General features: G+C 44.1%; 2 protein-coding genes and 1 long non-coding RNA gene across 4 annotated transcripts; 2 read left to right on the top strand and 1 right to left on the bottom strand.

The window, feature by feature from the left end:
- Window positions 1-237: 237 nt before the first annotated feature.
- LOC119123455 (small nuclear ribonucleoprotein-associated protein B') lies at window positions 238-3,652 on the bottom strand. The gene is made up of 7 exons (XM_037252625.1): window positions 3,517-3,652; window positions 1,537-1,688; window positions 1,364-1,475; window positions 1,088-1,240; window positions 892-1,021; window positions 451-576; window positions 238-375 (listed from the first exon to the last, which is right to left on the bottom strand). Exons 1-7 carry the CDS (start codon window positions 3,517-3,519, stop codon window positions 335-337), a joined length of 717 nt encoding a protein of 238 aa, XP_037108520.1. The 5' UTR covers window positions 3,520-3,652; the 3' UTR covers window positions 238-334.
- A 2,992-nt stretch (window positions 3,653-6,644) lies between these two features.
- LOC119123485 lies at window positions 6,645-9,119 on the top strand. Its single transcript, XR_005098074.1, has 3 exons — window positions 6,645-6,716; window positions 6,820-7,238; window positions 9,108-9,119. It is a non-coding gene; the product is annotated as an uncharacterized LOC119123485 (long non-coding RNA).
- A 4,817-nt stretch (window positions 9,120-13,936) lies between these two features.
- Window positions 13,937-19,248, top strand: LOC119123447 (E3 ubiquitin-protein ligase RNF182). Of its 2 annotated transcripts, XM_037252613.1 has the most exons (7): window positions 13,942-14,140; window positions 14,993-15,040; window positions 16,272-16,540; window positions 17,450-17,517; window positions 17,678-17,780; window positions 17,853-18,070; window positions 18,436-19,248. In XM_037252613.1, exons 3-7 carry the CDS (start codon window positions 16,300-16,302, stop codon window positions 18,646-18,648), a joined length of 843 nt encoding a protein of 280 aa, XP_037108508.1. In that variant the 5' UTR covers window positions 13,942-14,140; window positions 14,993-15,040; window positions 16,272-16,299; the 3' UTR covers window positions 18,649-19,248. The 2 variants fall into 2 exon arrangements, with proteins under 2 accessions (XP_037108507.1, XP_037108508.1); XM_037252612.1 differs by having other exon boundaries at window positions 13,937-14,140; window positions 17,678-18,070.
- The last annotated feature ends 358 nt before the right edge of the window (window positions 19,249-19,606 follow it).

Raw genomic sequence — 19,606 nt, 5'->3', positions numbered from 1 at the left:
GGTTTTATGCATTCAATTATTTTTAATCGTACCAGATATTTCATTTGTAATTTGATTCAGCCAGTAATAACTTTTGGTAATCCCACACATTTGATTGTATTTAAGGTTAGCATTTTATGCCGATTACAGGTTATTATATTTGTTTCATGATGACACTGGACTTTAAATTGCAGTGTGATCACTTCATTCCATAAAATTTCTTGGCTGTTTCAATTCAAGTGGTAAGCAGAGCAACAATCATGGAGAGAACGTTCACCTTTATTAAAAATAATTTAAAAAAACCTTAAGAGTCAAAACCAGCAAGAAAACAGGAACATTGTACAGCATGCATCTTTTAAGGACGTGGGGGCGGTCTCAGGCCGGGAGGGGGTGGTCCTGCCACAAAAACAAAACAGACAGCAAATGAAGGATTCCGCTTTGGGATTCTGCCACCGCCGCAGAGGCGCGTACCTCTCATGCCGGGGGGAGGCGGCCTCATGCCCGGGGGAGGCATGCCCATGGGAGCCCCTCTGCCCGGGGGCATGCCCATGGGAGGACCCATCGGGGGCCGCATGCCAGGGGGAGGACCCATCATACCTGCACACAAGAACCAAGCACATCTTAACCTCCCTATCAGGGTCCCATATGGGGACACATCAACTCAAATGCTCATAACACCATGCACCCTGTTCTGAATGTTCATGTTGTCCATTTACACTAAATCTGCTTAAAAACAAAATCCAGAAAACCCAACTACTGTCGAGCTGGGCTTTGTTGACTGCACATCACCGACTTGACTGAGCAGCCTTCATCGTTTTATGATTTAATTAGAAAAATATTACAATTCTCTGGTGGGGTGCGGGGGTCCCTCTTCAAAACCAAGCAAAGACACCAAACGAAAGCCACACTTACCAGGAGGCGGGGCCCCGCGCCCCATCGGAGGCGGGGCACCTCGTCCGGGCGGATACTGCGTGGGCGCCCCCGCAATGCTAGCGCCTACAGCAGCGGCGGCAACTGTCCCTCGGCCCTGTGGCGTCATCACCTGCGAGACAAACCCCCAACTCGATCAGCGAGCGAGTTCCAGCGGACGCCGTCACAGGTGCCTTACCTGCTGCGAAGGACCACCAACTCCTCTGACTGGTCCCGCAAGCCCGGCGGGGGCCTGGGGCATCGGTGCACCAGCCGGGACGCCGCGGCCCGCCGCCCGTCCCACACCGGGGCCGCCGGCCACGCCTGCCAGAGGGACGCGGGCGATGCCTGTCTGCGGGGTAAAGGCAATGGACAGTCAATGGAAACAAAGTCAAAGGTGCGAATGCTGAGAATGAAGTGCGAACGTGTGGCGTCTGGGTCAAGTGCGGTGGGCAGGCGGGCAGCACTTCCTTACGTCTTTGGGCGGCGGGCCCTCCACAGTCATGGAGACCAGGTTCTCCCCTCTCAGCAGGACCAAGCCCAGGACACGCTTCTCCTCCCTCTCGGGCTGCTTGGAGTTCTTGGGCCTGCGCAGGCACGCGCATGTTTGTGCGTAGCTTATCACGCACGTTCAGAGGCGGCGCTTACTTGATCTTGCGGAATTCGTCACAGTCGCATAGGATGAGGTTCATGTGCTTGTCGAAGGCCTTGAAGGTGCCGATGAAGATGCGGCCGTCCTGCAGGATGCACCTCATGCGGAAGTCGATGTGCTGCAGCATCTTGCTGCTCTTGCCCACAGTCTGAACAAAACAAAAAAAACAACCGCATCACTCGCACGCACGCAGTAAACTTTTGAGTTTCCCATTTAGTCAGCAGCCAGAAACACAAAATTCTTTCAACCAGAGAAGAAAATAAAATCACAATTCGCTGTGCGTCAAAATTAATAAATAAAATTAAGTCCAATAAAAAAGTCCAGCTATCGATCAATTGATCACCTCAATCTATGGACGCTTTCATTAGTTGGCACATAGAATTCAATTAATTGGATGATGATATATTTACATACCTTTTAACCAACAACAGGACCTTATTTGAAATTGCCAGCACAGAAAACGTACATTCGATGATGATGACGACTGACTTCTTGGTTCAGTCGGTCAGAAAATTATCAGAAAGTCTATCATGACAAATAAAACCAACGCTGCTTTTATGAATGATGACAAATTGGAGATTCAAATGAGAGGCTGAAACTCTGATGATGAAATTCTGAGAGCACTTTGTAGCTTGAAACGACTATCAAAACAGATATCGAAACTTGTGACCGTGAGGATGAGCGGTTCAGAAAATGAATCAATGAATTTTATTTGTTTCAAACATATAAAATATACATCAAATGAAGACAAATAAAATAAAAAGCAAAAACAAGGTGAAAGTAATTTAAATTATGACTTTGTATAAATACTACGTATAAACAGAAAACGATCTACTGCACAAAATGGGCAGAGTTTACTTGTTTGAAAAGGAGTGGGAAGAAGTAAGATTTATTTAATCCCACACCCTATCTAATTTAAGACAAAAAATGAAATTTGTAGTTACCTCTAACAGCGTTGTTAATTTATTGTTGTGACTTTCCCGTGAATAAAAAAGGAGAAAAATCTTAAAAATTAAAGTTAAAAAATGCCATTAATTTGTGAAATTTCAATGTGTTTGTAGCTCAGAAGAGTCAATTCTTTAAATTTCTTTTTAAACATCACCATACTTGAGCATTGTTTTAGGTTTTGACTCATATTGTTCCAGAGTTTAACACCTGCAATGGAGATACAAAAGCTTTTCCTAGTTAATTTATGTTTGGGTAGAGTAAACTTGCTGTCATTATCCCTTAGTTTGTCATCACTGTTTTGTAGGTGAAACTGCTTTTGAATTTTTTTAGGCAAAAACTTTGCTTCACTTTGAGCATGATTTGAGTAGTTTGATAATCTACCAAATATTTGAATTAAAGAATTTGTGATTTAAGAAATAGCTTGTTAGTATGTTCAAGGTAATCGGATTTGTTTATAATTCTAATGGCCTTCTTTTGTAAAGGCGTGATTTGTCCTGAGGCTTTGTAGTTTCCCCATATCTCTGCGCAGTATGGATGGGGAATAGTTGCACCCTCAGTAGGGGAGAGCACTGGGAGATGTTTGCGTGCGCTTCGAGCGTCACCTTGACCGAGCAGTTAGGAGCAATGAGCAAATCCTTGTTGGTTTCATCGGAAGACATTTTGACCAGTTCTCTTGCAAACTTCGCATTTGCAGGACGAAGACATTCGGCAAGCGACGTTGTCCAATGTCGCTTGCCGACTAGCCGCCATGCTAGACATGTTAGCGCGCACAAATCACGAGACAAGTCCGGAATTGGACGCAAATCGTCATCGTCTTCCCTAGGTGAAGACGACGGGTGAATGTGTTGAGAACGCAAGCCCACGTGCCCAAGTTTGACGGACCGGACGAGCCTTCCGGCTTCCCGCGCCCAGTCGCCATTATCCGGCGTCCCTCGGTCCATTGAGTGGCAAACTGTGAGCAAAATGCCGGCAATGGTCGTTGCGTTGAAGACTTCGTCGGCTTAACTTGAATGTGCGAACGCACTCACCATGTTTGCGGTTTAGATGGCTCTGATTGACCCCAGATTCCGAGAACCCCAAAAATGCAAAACGCTCCAACTCGAGACGCTGGGACTGGCCGCCCAAGTCTTTATGAAAGAGCCTCAACGGAAATGACGTCGTCTAATGTCTAGTGTTGGCAGGTGAGTGAACGATTCGTTCAAAAGAAGGAATCTTTTCAGTGAACGTGAGTGAACGGATCACTTCCTGAAATGATTCGTTCTTTTTTCAGTTCGTATGACTTCATGCAATAACGTAATTTATCCCACACAGTAGGTGTCGGAAATGCGCATTGAAGCTGGTGCCAGCCACCTCGCCGTATAACAAAACGAAGAAGAAAATGACGTAACTTCCCTGAATTGCCTTGCCCGTTCATCAACTGAACGGATCTATGAGTAAACGCGTCAGTGAGTGATTTGCATTTCCCGTTCATGCACATCACTAGCTCCAAGCTTTGGAAGCCAACTATCCATTCTTATATCTGCTCAAATCACTTTGTGGGAAGTACATAATTTTGTTTTATTGACGTCAACATTCATTTGTGAGGTATACTGGATGTAGTGCTATAAAGGTACACATCCACCATCAGAGGACGCTGGCATGAGTGCCTCTCATAACATTTGAAATGTACTCTTTATTTATTTTAATATATTTTATGTTTGGTTTTTACCCTGTGAGCCAAGAGCCTGTAAAATAAAGTTTATTATTATTGCTCGGATATTCCCTTTTTCTTGCTGCTACTCGGCCATGTCCTAAGGAATGCATAATTACACAGCTTCATTACAGTATGTTTGTCCAATTGCTAGTTTCTAATAATTAGATGGTTCACACATCTACAATTATGATATATTATTATTATTATATCATGTACTGCCATGGCTGGCATCTTCTCCGTTTCGCTCCACTGGCTGTGACTGAACGGAATGGACATAACCAGCAGTCAGTAGTGATATTGTTGCAAATTCTTGTAGGCTCTGAGGTCTTCCTTGGTATATGAACTTGAACAATCTATCAAATAGTTGTAAATGTCTGGATATGTTACTGGCGGAAAATCGCCTTATCAGAGGACCAAACGCTTGCTGTCCCAGCTCCTGCTACGCTTGAGCTGGTGGCTTTCTTACTTGGTTTCCACAGCGGATCAACACGAATGTTATATTTTTTCAACTTTTCAATGTATCTCTTGCGGCTTTCTTGGTCCAACTGGACGAAATAATCACTCACGACACCCACCCAGGCTGCCATCCTCACGAGTCTAGTGGCAGCGGACAAGGCTTTTTGCCACCTAAACAATAATGGCCGCCCCGATCTGTGACGGCAGTGCATATTGTTATCCAATATATCTAGGGTGACCAGACGTCCTCTTTTCCCCGGACATGTACTACTTTTCAGCCCCAAAAATTGTACAGGATTTTGTTCGACTGCCTCACATATACTGTACATCGTCAATAGAATTGTCACTCCGTTCCATTTCACTCTATTCCAGGTTTCTATGTAATCGTTTGCAAATAAGTCACCCCCTTTTCCTCAAATCTAGCCACCTTGCTGATTGTGTGTGTGTAGATCACAAATTTGAGATTTTCTGATGGCATGGCAAAGATGTAATTTCCCTTTTTACCCATGTTGTGGTTTGTGACTCCAGATTTAGCTCAAGGAGTGGCATGTGAAAAAGTAGGTGTTTATCTTCTGATGTCATTAAAATGTGCACCTAACTTTGTTTTGCGCTCAACAGGGCTCGGAACTCTAAGGCAAATCACTACAAAAGTTTAAATTGTGTTGTGTCATGTTATTAACAGCGGTTAATGGGTGAATTGTCAAATCAGACATCTTCTTTTTCCCTTTCCCTCTTTTTCAGACTCCAAGCCTGGAGGTAAGAGGAGCATCTGTCTTAAAAACTGACCGGAATCCACAAAGTACAGATTGATTTTTGATTTATTCTTGATTGTAGTAGAAATCTTAACTGCCTTGCGTTACCTTTGGAAATTGATCTGTTATTGGTGGTTTGAATACTTACTTGTGTATGCTTAGCTACTGTCACGCATTTGCAAAAAGCGTATGTTGTAATTGCAATCTTCAATATGGAACTTGCATTCATGACATGTCATTGCCTTGACTTTCACACTCTGGAAACCATGGCGGATGTCAAAGTGCAAAATAAAACCCAGGTTTACCCTGTACATTTTCATCATTTGGACAACAACTTGTAGAACAAGCAATTTTATCAGTACTATTTTAAAATAACGTGATTGGATATGTACAACAGCCAAATTAATTTGCACCACATTCAAAGGCACAGACAGAATGCCACCGATTTTTTTTTTCAAAACAGGGCAAAGTTTATCATTGGAGAATGGTTCATTTGAATCTTGCAGCTAACATTTGCTTCATTCTTCAACAGCTAGGAAGTGAGTGTGAAATGCCCATGACAGGGAAAAGTAAGAGGGTTTTTTTGTAGGCATTAGTCATTTAAAAAGATGTCATAGCTGCAGTAATTTAAGTGAGTATTTTATTTCTACTTCTCTTTATTCTCAGAGTTTCTGAAGGTCATCGTGGAGCCCCTTCTGGCAATCTCTGGGCTGAGGAGCCTCAATTCTCGTTCAGAATGTGACGCGGAGACTGGACGGTGCCCATGACTGATCTGGACACCTTTGACACGATGTCCAAGGAAATAAATAACAAACAGGATGCAAGACTGAATGACAGTGTCACGCCCATGCCAGAGCACGCTCGGCCGGCAACTTCCCTCAGCCACACCCCTTCATCACCATAATGTCTGTCACCTGCTTCCTCTTGTTACCTTATGTATTTAAGCCCTGCCCGTGTGTTTCTCCCTGTCGGTGTCTACTGTTGTCTCCCGTCTGTGTCCGCGCCTTGTGGTCCTGTCCTGCTTGTCCAGCCACACCTGTGGGTTCTCTGCCACTCTGCTCACGGCTGCCCCCTGTGGATAAGAGAAAAACCTCCCGGACCCTGACAGTAGGGTTCTGTTGGTTTAATTGCTGTACTGTCAAAGTTACTGACTTTTCAGTTATTTTTTGCTTGATTTACAAGAAACAAAGTCCTCAATTCAGTTTTGTCTACTCTTAATTCCACTCTTCTGAGACTCTGTTCATAATCCCTTGTATGCAGATTGCAAAGCAGTCTTGTTAGGAGGCTACTGATTTGAAGACCTGCATGTTTCCAAGACCATGGACAGGTATGATTAGTTTGACATCTGTAATGTAGATTAAAAAAAGACAACAGTGAAGGCTTTAGATGTGGTGGGTGCGCTCAATGTTGACATTTTTCTTCTGTTGTAGACTCTACACAAATGACAATGACAACGTTCAATATGCGTGCTTGTGTGACTCGTGCAGAGGGCCCTCAGGAAGACTGCTCTGACAGTGCTGGCAAATAAAAAAATAAAATAACCTGTCTGCTCGTTCCTGTGCGATTGCTTCATGTTCGAAATGTGCGACTGACATGAGATGCATCAAGGAAAAACTATTTTACAGGTAGTCCTTTTTTTTTGGTTCCCCATATTCATATTTCTTTTACAGAGTAATCCCAAAGTCTACAATGGGTGGTGCCTGATGTCCATCGAGTTCATCTTTGTAGAAGCTGTTGGCGACACACACAGAGACCACGGATGATGAAACAAGGACCGCAATGCTTTAAAATTAAAACGGGCTCCAGCGCTGAGTAGCAAAGGGGGCTATCAAAAGCCCACAAGAGTGATGTTTATATTGTTTACCCCTTGTGTTTTGCCGAGCTGATTGTTTTGTTTGATATGTCCTACATAAAATATGTATATTTCTATTGTAACTTAGTAGTTTTGTTCTATTAAATAGCCCCCATTTTTTAATACTGTATGTATATTTTTACATTTTTAAACATGATTTAAAAACATTCCACATTTGTATTTGTGATGGTTGGATAATGTTTGCAAAAATGTTTTTATTTAGGTTCAATTATCGTTTTGGTTAATTTAAACATCAAAAGGTGTATTTATATCTGCAGCTAACATAAGTATGACTGTTACTGAAACCTATTTTTATATTAAAAAATGTAAATTTTCACACCCTGGACCATCACTAATCAAATGCATTTTCACAACATCCTGGAACTACACAAAGGTAAGGATCACAGGTTAAATGTATTGAAGAGGACCTCAATGTTGAATAGACGTCTAGATGTTCAAATGATCACTAGCTAGCGATTAGCGCTAATCGCGTTAATAACTATTAGCCATCATTCAAACGTCTAAACTTTCACTTATAGACGTCTAATAGACGTCTATCCCATAGACGTCTAAAAAACTTTCACATATAGACGTCTAATAGACGTCTAAAAAACTTTCAGGTATAGACGTCTATGCTATGGTCTGCGACCTGCGTGAAGCTGCCCCCCCCCCCCCCCCCACGCAAAATCTAAGCAAAATAGTCTGTTTCGTTTGTGCTTCGTTTGTGCTGGTTTGTGCAGCAAAAATTTTCGTTTGTGCTGCTATGGTTTTTTAGTTATGAACAATTCTTTTATAGGTCATCCAGAGTTCACCCAGCCCCCCATCTGCTCAAAATGAACCCAAAATGGTACCGTTCGTTTGTGCTTCGTTAGTGCTGGTTTGTGCAGCAAAAATTTTCGTTTGTGCTGCTTCCGTTTCGGAGATATTACACATTTATTTTATAGCGATGACGTCACCCAGCCCCCCATTTCGGTCCAAATGGACCCAAAATAGTACCGTTCGTTTGTGCTTCGTTAGTGCTGGTTTGTGCAGCAAAAATTTTCGTTTGTGCTGCTTCCGTTTCGGAGATATTACACATTTATTTTATAGCGATGACGTCAGGTAGCCCCGCCCCCCTGTTTACTTCCAAACGACCCAAAATAGTGCCGTTCGTTTGTGTTTCGTTTGTGCTGGTTTGTGCTGCAAAAATGGTACCGATTGTGCCGCAAAAAAAATTGTTGGCGTTCAGTGAATCATTCAATTTGTCATTTATTTAAAACTAATTTATTTTCTAGAGATGTCAAATCCTTGCTCCATGGATCGTTAATTAACCATTTGTTTGTGCCATTGCAATTTTTCATTATTAAAATCATGCATCTTCATTAACCCCCTGTCATGTATTTTATTCTTTTTCACTTGACATCATGATAACTCCTTAATTCTTACACATGTATTATCCAACTAATTACCATGCAAAGTGACCTCTCTGCAAACAGGTGTTGTGCTTGATTTGGTTCCCCCGTGAGATCTTGTTCCCCCTGCCGCGGGAGCGCGCACGCCTTATTTGGAAAGCGAAAAACCGATGTCGTACGGCGTCGTACGGCGTCAGCACTATGTCGTTTTCAATAAAAACATAAAGAACTCACGTTTGCGTCAGTCAATTTTAATTTTTATAAAGGATTATTCTCATTTGATGTCTTTAAATTCATCCGCGTTCTGCCATTGAAGCGGGGTGCATTCAAAGACCAGTCGTACAGTAGGGATGGGCGATACCAATGATTTTGGATTCGATCCGATACCAAGTATTTCCTGCCCAAAATACCCGATATCGATCCGATATCGATACCGGAAGTGTAATTTCCCGCCAATTTTTTTTTTTAAATGCAGTGGCATGCTGCATCAATATTTTGTGCCTTACATGTGACTATTGACCTGCACATTTGTATACTACAGCAGGTGTTTCACTGCAAATGATACTTGCTCTTGGAGAGTCATCTATTGAATTTTGTAGAAAAAAGTATTACGTCATGTACATGAATTATTAACCTTTTTAGAAAAACATTAATGGAAGATGCATATTAATAGTATAACTTTAATTAAAAGGAGCTATTCTTTACTTTTTTCTCTCTCTCTCTGTTGTTGGGAAAAAGTTTTGTCTTTTAGTATAATGTAAAAAGAGACATGGTACCAACAGAGATGCAGGGCTTAATCGTCATGAGCAGCAAAACTATCAATTTGTAAAGCCACTGGATACTTACATTTAATATTGTAATACTTTAGTGTTGTTTATAGGAAGTGGAGTTACAAATAAAACGTATGGCGTTCGACCACAAATTGAAAAGGGGAAAACTTTATTTATAAATGACTGACTAAAGCGCAGTAATTATTGCTTCAAATAGCACATCAACCACAAATGCTTACGATTTTTGGTTAGCACCTGTTACCTGGATATGTCTTGCCTTTCTGAAACGCTGCTTCTAAGGTACTTTGGTACCTTAGCCTCGGTGTGGCTGCAGGGTTTTCCGTCGCTGCCTTAGTGTCTGCGGCACGTTTCAACTGCAGCTCTTCATGAACCGTGGGGTGAATTTTGCTTAAATGTTTTGTCAAGTTTGTGGTGTTGCCACAATATTTAATTGTTTTGTGACATATTTCACATTTTGCCTCGTTGTTATTAAGTAAAATATAATATCCCCAAACCAGACTTCTCTTGCGTTCGGACTGGGCCGCCGCCGTGGCCATGCTTGTTTGTGTTTGGATTGGAAAGGGGGGGCGGAGGAGGAGGGCTTGGCTTGTGAGAAAAGGGGGCGGGAGCAGAGCAGAGCAGGACACGCCGGTGCAGCAGGCGGAAGGAAAAGTAGTGCTAGCATGAGTGCAAGTCGTCAAATTGGAGCAGAAAAAAATGAGGAAAAATATAATTAAATAATTGTAAGTATCGATATTTTAGCTAGGGAGATCGATACTCAAAAATGAGCAGCCTGGATCGATATATCGATATTTTGGTATCGATCCGCCCATCCCTATCGTACAGACGGAACACTCACTCACTTCACCAAAACGCAACAATATAATTACGTGAGCTCTTTGCATAAACCTCGATGCAAAGAAACTCCTCTTTTTGGGTACAGGCTACAAGGAGTATATATTACAAAGGAGACTTTATACTTAATTGTGATCATCATTCATCCATCCATCCATCCATCCATTTTATTACTCAGGTATTTTCAAAGCAAATTAATATTGTTGCATTTATTAATTTGCTTTAAAATGACAGCGCAATATAATTAAAAGCTGACACTATAGCAATGTCAAACGTGTTCATTTAAGAAAAAGCCACACACGTTTTGTGATCAAATCTTTCATAACGAGAATGATTTGAGTGAATTGATTTGAATGAATAATTGAGAAGAGATTTCAGTTCTGAAGGCTCCTTTTGTCCCAAGCAAAGTGACAGATGGTGGGGAGGGGGGATATAAATTGTAACAGGAACTCTATAAAAAATGTCAAGCCGTGAGAATTTGTGCCCCCCTCCCATTTTGAGAACGGTGAGTCCTGGACATCGACTGGCTTTTTTTCTATCTTCCTGGGGGTCTGTTCAGGTTGTGTGGAAAATTTGAACAGGTTCCCTCATTCCTAGGCCAAATTACAGGGGGGAAACAAATCCTCACAGCTGCCCCATGAGGATATGTTCCCCCCCCTTATTTTGAGAACGGTGAGTGCTGGACTCCAGCTGTTTTTTTTCTGTCTTCCTGGGGGTCTGTTCAGGTTGTGTGGAAAAATTGAACAGGTTCCCTCATTCCTAGGCCAAATTACAGTGGGGGAACAAATCCTCACAGCTGCCCCGTGAGGATATGTTCCCCCCCCTTATTTTGAAAACGGTGAGTGCTGGACTCCAGCAGTTTTTTTTCTGTCTTCCTGGGGGTCTGTTCAGGTTGTGTGGAAAATTTGAACAGGTTCCCTCATTCCTAGGCCAAGTTACAGGGGGGGAACAAATCCTCACGGGTGCCCTGTGAGAATATGTTCCCCCCCCTTATTTTGAGAACGGTGAGTGCTGGACTCCAGCTGTTTTTTTTCTGTCTTCCTGGGGGTCCTTTCAGGTTGTGTGGAAAATTTGAACAGGTTCCCTCATTCCTAGGCCAAATTACAGGGGGGGGAACAAATCCTCACGGGTGCCCTGTGAGAATATGTTCCCCCCCCTTATTTTGAGAACGGTGAGTGCTGGACTCCAGCTGTTTTTTTTCTGTCTTCCTGGGGGTCCTTTCAGGTTGTGTGCCAAATTTGAACAGGTTCCCTCATTCCTAGGCCAAATTACAGGGGGGGAACAAATCCTCACAGCTGCCCCGTGAGGATATGTTCCCCCCCCTTATTTTGAAAATGGTGAGTGCTGGACTCCAGCTGTTTTTTTTCTGTGGGGGTCTGTTCAGGTTGTGTGGAAAATTTGAACAGGTTCCCTCATTCCTAGGCCAAATTACAGGGGGGGAACAAATCCTCACAGCTGCCCCGTGAGGATATGTTCCCCCCCCTTATTTTGAAAACGGTGAGTGCTGGACTCGAGCTGTTTTTTTCTGTCTTCCTGGGGGTCTGTTCAGGTTGTGTGGAAAATTTGAACAGGTTCCCTCATTCCTAGGCCAAATTACAGGGGGGGAACAAATCCTCACAGCTGCCCCGTGAGGATATGTTCCCCCCCCTTATTTTGAGAACGGTGAGTGCTGGACTGCAGCTGTTTTTTTTCTGTCTTCCTGGGGGTCTGTTCAGGTTGTGTGGAAAATTTGAACAGGTTCCCTCATTCCTAGGCCAAATTACAGGGGGGGAACATATCCTCACGGGTGCCCTGTGAGAATATGTTCCCCCCCTTATTTTGAAAACGGTGAGTGCTGGACTCCAGCTGTTTTTTTTTCTGATGATTTGTGCAGTGATACCGTTATTACTGCACTTTATCAATTTCTTTGGCCTTATTTTGGTCAAACAACTTTGTTTCTTAATCATATAACATACATCAAAAATTATAACTTTAAACTTTATTAAGAAAAAAAAAAAATTTATTTTTTTTAAATAATAATAAAATAAAATGAAAAAATACAAATTTTAATAAAAAAAAGCAAGATTGTCTTCAAGCAAGCTTCAAATATTTAGCATTTAATTTCTGTATTTATTTGAACAGGTTCCCTCATTCCTAGGCCAAATTACAGGGGGGGAACATTTGTTCCCCCGTTCCCCCCCATTTAAAACGGTGTATATGTAAATAAATGATTTGTGCACTGATAACTATACAATATTGGATGTTAAATAAATAAATAAACAAATAGATAATAATGTTTTCTTTCCTTTGTTGGTCAAACAATATTGTCATGAATTCAAACTTGTCACCAAAGCACCCATTTTACCCCACCTTGTAAGTGCGCACTTCGCGTCATTTCGCCATTGTTTTCTGACAACAATACGCTGCCGCACAATGGACCCAACTATTTACCAAAAAATTATTGCCTACAAAACAAAACAAGAATACCCAAATGGTATTACGAAGAAGGAGAAGTACGTATTGAGAAGAATAGCTTCTTTTTACGACGTTGAGGGTAAGATACACATCGTACATAAATCAAGCAAATTAGATCCAGAGACGCACCAAAAATTCACATTGCAGAACCTGCTCATTTCTACACTAACGTCAGAAACTTAAGTTTTAGAGTAATTACTCTATAAGACAAATAATTGACTTGCAAAATGTTGGAAGCAATATATATAACACACCTCACTATGAAGGAAATTGTTGAATTTGTTGAGTGCAGCTCAAGCTGTTTTTTATTTCAAGTAACTATTTGTGGATCTATCGAGTAAATATTTGATAAATTATCAAACTAAAGTAACATATTTGGTTGTAGACCCATTGAGTGAACATTTGATATATTATGAAACTAATGTTTTTTTTTTTGTCCAAGTAGCAAATTTCCAATTAGGTGTATTGAGTGAGCACTTAATGAATTACCACAAGTATGGTGCTAATTCAACGTTTTATTTTTACTTCTACTCAGGAGGGGAGCTGTATTATTGCCGCCAAAAAGGCACAGACCAGGCAGTCCAAGTGAAGGTTGTCTGTGGTGCTGAAGAGGCAAATGAAATTTTTAAGAGATTTCATGCCAGCCCGGCAGGGGCACACACCGGGCAAAATAAAACAAGACACAGCATCTCTCTGAGATATTACTGGCCAGCGATGTCTGTTGTAATTAATGAAGTCCAGCACTCACCGTTCTCAAAATAAGGGGGGGGGGGGGGGGGGGGGACATATCCTCACCGGGCAGCTGTGAGGATTTGTTCCCCCCCTGTAATTTGGCTCCCGCGGCAGGGGGAACAAAATCTCACGGGGGAACCAAATCAAGCACAACACCTGTGCTGTTAAGTAAACATGCAAACTGAGTAATCACGCCTCGTCGGATTATTATAAAATAAGGATGACAACACACCTTTAACCTGTGATCCTTACCTTTGTTTAGTTCCAGGATGTTGTGAAAATGCATTTGACTTGTGATCCTTACCTTGATGTTAAAGAAAAATAATAAATGCCGTTATTATTTATCCATTTATTATTTTTCTTTTTGCAAAATGATCATAAAACAACAAACGCAAAGTGGCTCCGTTTCAGGAAGATAACGTCATCACCGCAGGACAAACGTTCTTGTGTGGTCACGTTTTGATGATTTGACGGTGTCGTAATCCCTCCCCCTGTGGGCCAATTGTCATGGTAACTCGGGATTCCGCGCGCGCTGCCGCCACCGCCGCAGTGAGTCACCGCAACGAACGCGGGCACGAGCGAACGCACGCCACAGCGCTGGCGTACCGGACGACACCGGCGAGGGATTGATTACGGACTTGCATTCAGAAGTGATTGGCTGACAGCTGTCAACAAGTCGACCGTGCACGGGCATCAGGTGAGCGCGCGAACTTGCCGCGTTGTCCCGAGATGCGCGGCCTGTTGTTCCCGCCGCACGTTAACGTCGCTGTGATCTTTTCTTGTGGAGCGTTGAGTGAACGACGGCGCACACGCACTTTGAGAGGGACACCAAGGTTTTTTGGGGGGAGGGTGTGCTCACATATCTCCTGAGCAATGAACACGCAACACATCACGCTGTTTGTTTGTTTGTTTTTTTAAACTTTTTTTTTCTCTTTATGTCACATACAACCACATGAACCGAACTCATGGTGCCTGCACACAAGACAGGCGAGTGAACCGCTCCACTATCAGCGACCCACACATCGCGCTAGTTGGACCACTCGGCTCGGTCGCTGACGACGTAACAGCTCATGTCTGGTAGACGTGAACGTGAGGGAACACGTTGAACGCTGTGCAGCCACGTTATTTTATTTATATTCCATTCATACACAATGATTATTTTTTCATTGACTAGCATATCAGATTCAAACAGACTTGTTTCATTTTCATCCCATTTTCAAGACTGAACATGATTTGACATTGACAGAAATGATGATGATTCTGTGAGTGGTTTGTGCCATAACATTCACCAGGAAATTGCGTTCCAATGCCAGTTCAACAAACCATGAATGGATTGTTGTTGTCCATTGCCTCGTCTGCCACTCAAGCTGGAGCTGTTACCATAACAAAGAGCTCATGCGCCGCTCAAGCTGGAGCTATTGCCAGAGCAATGAGCGCTGTCCCCTTCAATGCGCCTGCCGGTGTGTGTGTTGTTATGTGAGGCCAGGTGGCCCAATGTGATGCACACACGCAAGGATGCTCATGCGCCACTGCTGCCGATGTCTTGCAGATTTCCATGGGACTAGACCTTGGATGCCATCGCCGGGAAGCAACATTGCCCCTGTTGGATTTCGTCCACAATTTAGGGAGCGCGCTATCTGCGCCTCACGGCAAAAGCCATTGCCAATCACCTGTTATCCAATTTACTCACTGCGTGCTTGTTTGATTTCTTCAGATTTAGGAAAATGCTAAGACACTGAAGCAGAAATTAGACTTACACAGGTTGGTTGAGTTCAATCACAATTCTTGTTAAGAAAGCTCTGTTTTCAGGAAAGTACAATACAGCGCTGGGCCTTTCAAGAGCAGAAAGTCTCCATTCAGAAAAGGCAACGTTCAAGGTTCTTTGGTCTGCTTATATTCAGTTGCTCATGCCGGTGTGGGCCGAGTTTGATGGGTGATGAGTCTTTGGGGTGGGGCAAATTCGCAGTAGAGTTTGATTCCATGGGAGTGGGTGCTGGTTATGGACGATTCGGTGTGTGTGTGGGGGCTGCCGTCTTCCACCCTGTCTTTCGGCCTTGGTGATCATCTTTGGCCGAGTCCTTGGCTGTCTCCCTCTGGCACCTGCTGGTTTTATCTCCAAGTGACCTTCCTGTAAACATTCTGCTCCATTCTTACACTGTCGCACCTCATCCATTCGTCATTCTTTCAATTTTGTCATTTTGTACGGAATTATGTGAGTTTTTGGCTGTGACATCCTCAATTTATTAATGTTCCCTGACTATGCAAAGTTTGTTCTTTTGATACTCCATGTCTTTGCTTACATCATTACATTCTTAGTTTAATCATGCTTCCAACCGTATCTCTTCTTTGTTAGGCAAAATATTTCCCTCTGTGGAGAGCGTTCAGTAGTAATCGAAAAGCTGGCGTCTCGCATTTAGGCGACATATGACGTTTAGTCAAAACACAAGATATAATCAAGTACTGAACGGTCAAGACGACTCTGGCCGTGTCCATGATTTAGAGAAAAAACATCAGGCATGCATTACACAGTTCCTTAAGGGTCATTAAGCTATTTAGGCAATATATCAAAAAACATTTGTTATTTCACAGTGCTCAGAAATATATATCAGAAGTTATAAAAACCTTTGTCATTACCACCTATTAAAAATGTCTAGTTATGTCTTCTTTATTGATTTGGTGTGTAGGTATAATTATATGCTTAAAATGTTTCTTTTATTGATTTAATATGTGAATATACTTTTCTGCTTATGTACTTCATTCAATGAAGTTCGAGCATATCTGTTTTTGTAGCTAGGCAGGACTTTTTGTATTTCGACCCCATTCCTTCACCCCCTTCTGCCTCAGACAACCCACAGGATGACCCGGCGCGCCAAAAAGACAGAGTTGAGCCGGGAGCAGCAGGACCAGGCGAGGTCAGCCGTCAGTGCTAGCGTGCGGGCCAACCGCCCGCCGATGGCGAGGTTGGCCGAGTCACCGCCGGACGAGCTAGAGTGTAAAATCTGCTACAATTGCTTCGACGCTGGCAGCCGCGAGCCCAAAGTTCTGGCGTGTCTGCACCGCCTGTGCGCCAAGTGTCTCAAGAGAATGCTGGACGTGGGTGAGTCGAGTTCATGATCTCATCACATCACAAGTTATCGACCACTCGCCCATCAGCCTAGCAAGCGACAGCTACTTTGCTCTTTGTTGAATTGTTTGGAGAAAATTATTGAATTGTGCCTTTTCAGCCTCTCAAACAAAACCGACCAATGATCTTGGACCGGGGAGTGGGGATGGGGTGTTAACGGAAGTCACGGGGGCAGCATCCGAAGGAGAGAGAGTCCAGCCTTTGCTCTCCCCGGCTGATTTCGTGGTGGATTCTCATTTCCAAATACACAAGTTGGGGCCGGCCGAGCAAATGGTGGCAATGGAAGGAAAGGAAATCAAACTTGTAGATGGAAGTCGGCGCTCGCGATGGCGCCTGGACAGCAGAGGAACCCCGCCCATCCGCCGCTGGATTCATGTCCTACTTCCAAGAGAATTCGTCAAAGGCGGTCAACCCTTGCTACACTCGCTTTCCTATAGAACCGACTTAAGACAAGTGATGATCATGTAACATCATCCATCCATCCATCCATTTTCTGAACCGCTTAGTCCCCACGGGGGTCGCGGGAGTGCTGGAGCCTATCCCAGCCGTCAACGGGCAGTAGGCGGGGGACACCCTGAACCGGTTGCCAGCCGATCGCAGGGCACACAGAGACAAACAACCATTTGCACTCGCACTCACACCTAGGGACAATTTGGAGTCTTCAATCGGCCTACCAAGCATGTTTTTGGGATGCGGGAGGAAACCGGAGTGCCCGGAGAAAACCCACGCGGGCCCGGGGAGAACCATGTAACATCATCTGACAGCCAAATGGATGCTAACAGGCTAGCAATTGCTATGCTAAAAGACAACGAGATGAGTAGCAAAGTGAAAAAAAGTCAGATGTTTAAGTCTCACGTGAAAATGTTTGGTGTTGTCATTCAGGCGAGTCGTCCCCGTACATCCTCACTTGTCCCTTCTGCCGTCACCAGACTCGCCTCCGGCAAGAAGAGGTGACGCCCGCTCCTCCTCTTCCCTTTTCTTCCTTCTTCCTGTTCTTCTAGCATCCTTCTTTTCTCCGTTTCCTTTCCTCCTCCTTCCCGTGTCTTCCTTTTCATCCCGTCTTTCCTTTTCCTCCCTGTTCTCCTTGGCACTTGTTTGCCCTGCGCGGAGGTGTGGCTGATGGAGGACGACCGCCACATCCTGGCAGTACTGTCGTGTGGCGAACGAGCTCGGCGAGGAGGAGAAGTTGTGCTCTGCCCCGACTCACTCACAGGTGACATCGTCCGCCTTCACATACATACGAGTCATCGGCCATCGCAATCCAATCTACGTCTGGCGTGTACAGGCACAGAGCAGGCGCCCCGCCATTCGGACTGCCTGGTGATCACCATCATGGAGCTGCCGGCCGAGTCGCCAGCTTCGGACTCCCTGAGCGCGCTCAACGCCACGGCGGTCACTTTGTACCGGCAACGGGACTCGCTGGCCTGCGACCTTCCTGCCCACAAATGTGACTCTTGGACATCTGGCCCTTTGCCCCACTGCCTGCTGGGGGCACTGTGTCTGGTCAGTCGCCCGGCGTACCGTCACAGCAGTGCGGCCACACGAACATCTGAGCCTGACCCATCTGAGATTTTGGACCGATTACCAAATAATTTGCAATTTCTTTAGATTTCCACAAATGTCATCATTAGTCATTAGTGTTAATGTAGGCAAAAGAACGGTGACAGCAGTCGGTGACAATAAAACAATGAAGCAATTCATTGGTCAGGTCTGAGTGCAAAAACCTGAGTCAAATTTTGACTTTGTGTTGTATTTGGTCTGTAGTTTGACTTAATTGCACACTAAAGTGTTTTCTGTGCACCGGTACTTATGGCCTACATGTGTGTGTGTGTGTGTGCGTGTGTGTGCGTGTGCGTGCGCACATTCAGGTGTATTTCAGCTCGCTTCCGGTGGGCATCTACCTGCTGATGATGGCTCACATGTGGCCGGGCGTGCTTCTGGTCAGCCTGGTCCCGTCCACGCTGCTTCTGCTGGTCCTCTACGGCTTTTGCCAGTGCTTATGCCACAAGCTCCTGGAGGCGCTCGCCACCCATTGCCACGACAACGCGACCATCGCCATCACGTCCGAGGAAGACGACTAGCACTTGCTGCGACCGCCCGGGAAAATATTGACATTGTTGCTGTGACAGATAGGACACGCGCACAAAATTTGCAGTTTCACAAAATTTGAATGTCGCCAGACTTCAACTCATCCGTCACGCCTTGGTTGTCGTTTCTAAAAAAAAGAAAGACAAAAAACGGAAAATATCTCTTTGTAGTATAATGTGCGTGGAAATGACAGATTTCTGGAAAGCTTGCTCACTCGGACGACCCAGTTGTTCATGGCAATGATATGAAAGCAACAAATAGTCCAAGTATTTTGACTGCATGTTATATCTTGATTGGCTTGGCGTTAACTTTTGGGATGACTGCAGTCTCAGAGTGTCACATGTGATTGATTGGCTTAGTGTCAACTTTTGTTATGACTGCAGTGTTAGTGTTACATGTCTCCTGATCACATCCGTCCAAACGTGCCACCAATATGGCGGCCGTGCTGCTAGCCTAGCTTAGCATGGAGATGGGAGGTGGCAAAGAGCTAAATAAGTTTTCACCCAACAAGACTGGGCCTGGCTGAGAATAGCCAAAAGTGACAAATGATTGACGCTCAATAGCATTGCCACGATCTTTGTCAAAGGGAGGGGGAAAAAAAATCTGCTGGGGATGGAGTGGGGTGACCAGATTTGGGTTTCTGAAAAAGAGGACACCTTTTTATTTGGGGGGGTTGGGGGTCATTTCTTTGGAGGGGGGGTCATTTGTGTCATATGTTATGACACAAATGACATGGTGTCTGTATAGTGCTGCGTGTTGTTTGAGATGTCCATTGTCGAGCAAGGAAAACAAAGATGTGCATTAACAGTTGGTTCTTTATTGGCAAGATCTTGGGTTGTTTAATGGCGGCCAGTACACGAGGCACGGCAGCAGATGAAATAACAACACCCATTCTCCAGGTCAGAAGGTTTTATACTGTCCGGGAAAAGCGGGAACGCATCACCTGACCAT

This window comes from Syngnathus acus, chromosome 5 (genome assembly GCF_901709675.1).
Source record: "Syngnathus acus chromosome 5, fSynAcu1.2, whole genome shotgun sequence".
NCBI classification, from domain to species: domain Eukaryota; kingdom Metazoa; phylum Chordata; class Actinopteri; order Syngnathiformes; family Syngnathidae; genus Syngnathus; species Syngnathus acus.
The sequence above is the reverse complement of the archived record's forward strand: the minus strand, read 5'-3'. Positions and strand labels throughout refer to the sequence as shown.

Excerpts from the sequence above, each read along its gene's own strand:
- LOC119123455 (XM_037252625.1), bottom strand. Across the intron at positions 577-891 it reads GCGCGGGGCCCCGCCTCCTG|GTATGATGGGTCCTCCCCCT; the intron begins GTAAGTGTGGCT and ends TCTTGTGTGCAG. Across the intron at positions 376-450 it reads GCCTCCCCCCGGCATGAGAG|GACCACCCCCTCCCGGCCTG; the intron begins GTACGCGCCTCT and ends TTTTTGTGGCAG.
- LOC119123447 (XM_037252612.1), top strand. The coding sequence starts at position 16,300 with ATGACCCGGCGCGCCAAAAAGACAGAGTTGAGCCGGGAGCAGCAGGAC. Across the intron at positions 16,541-17,449 it reads CAAGAGAATGCTGGACGTGG|GCGAGTCGTCCCCGTACATC; the intron begins GTGAGTCGAGTT and ends GTTGTCATTCAG. Across the intron at positions 17,518-17,677 it reads CTCGCCTCCGGCAAGAAGAG|GTGTGGCTGATGGAGGACGA; the intron begins GTGACGCCCGCT and ends CCCTGCGCGGAG.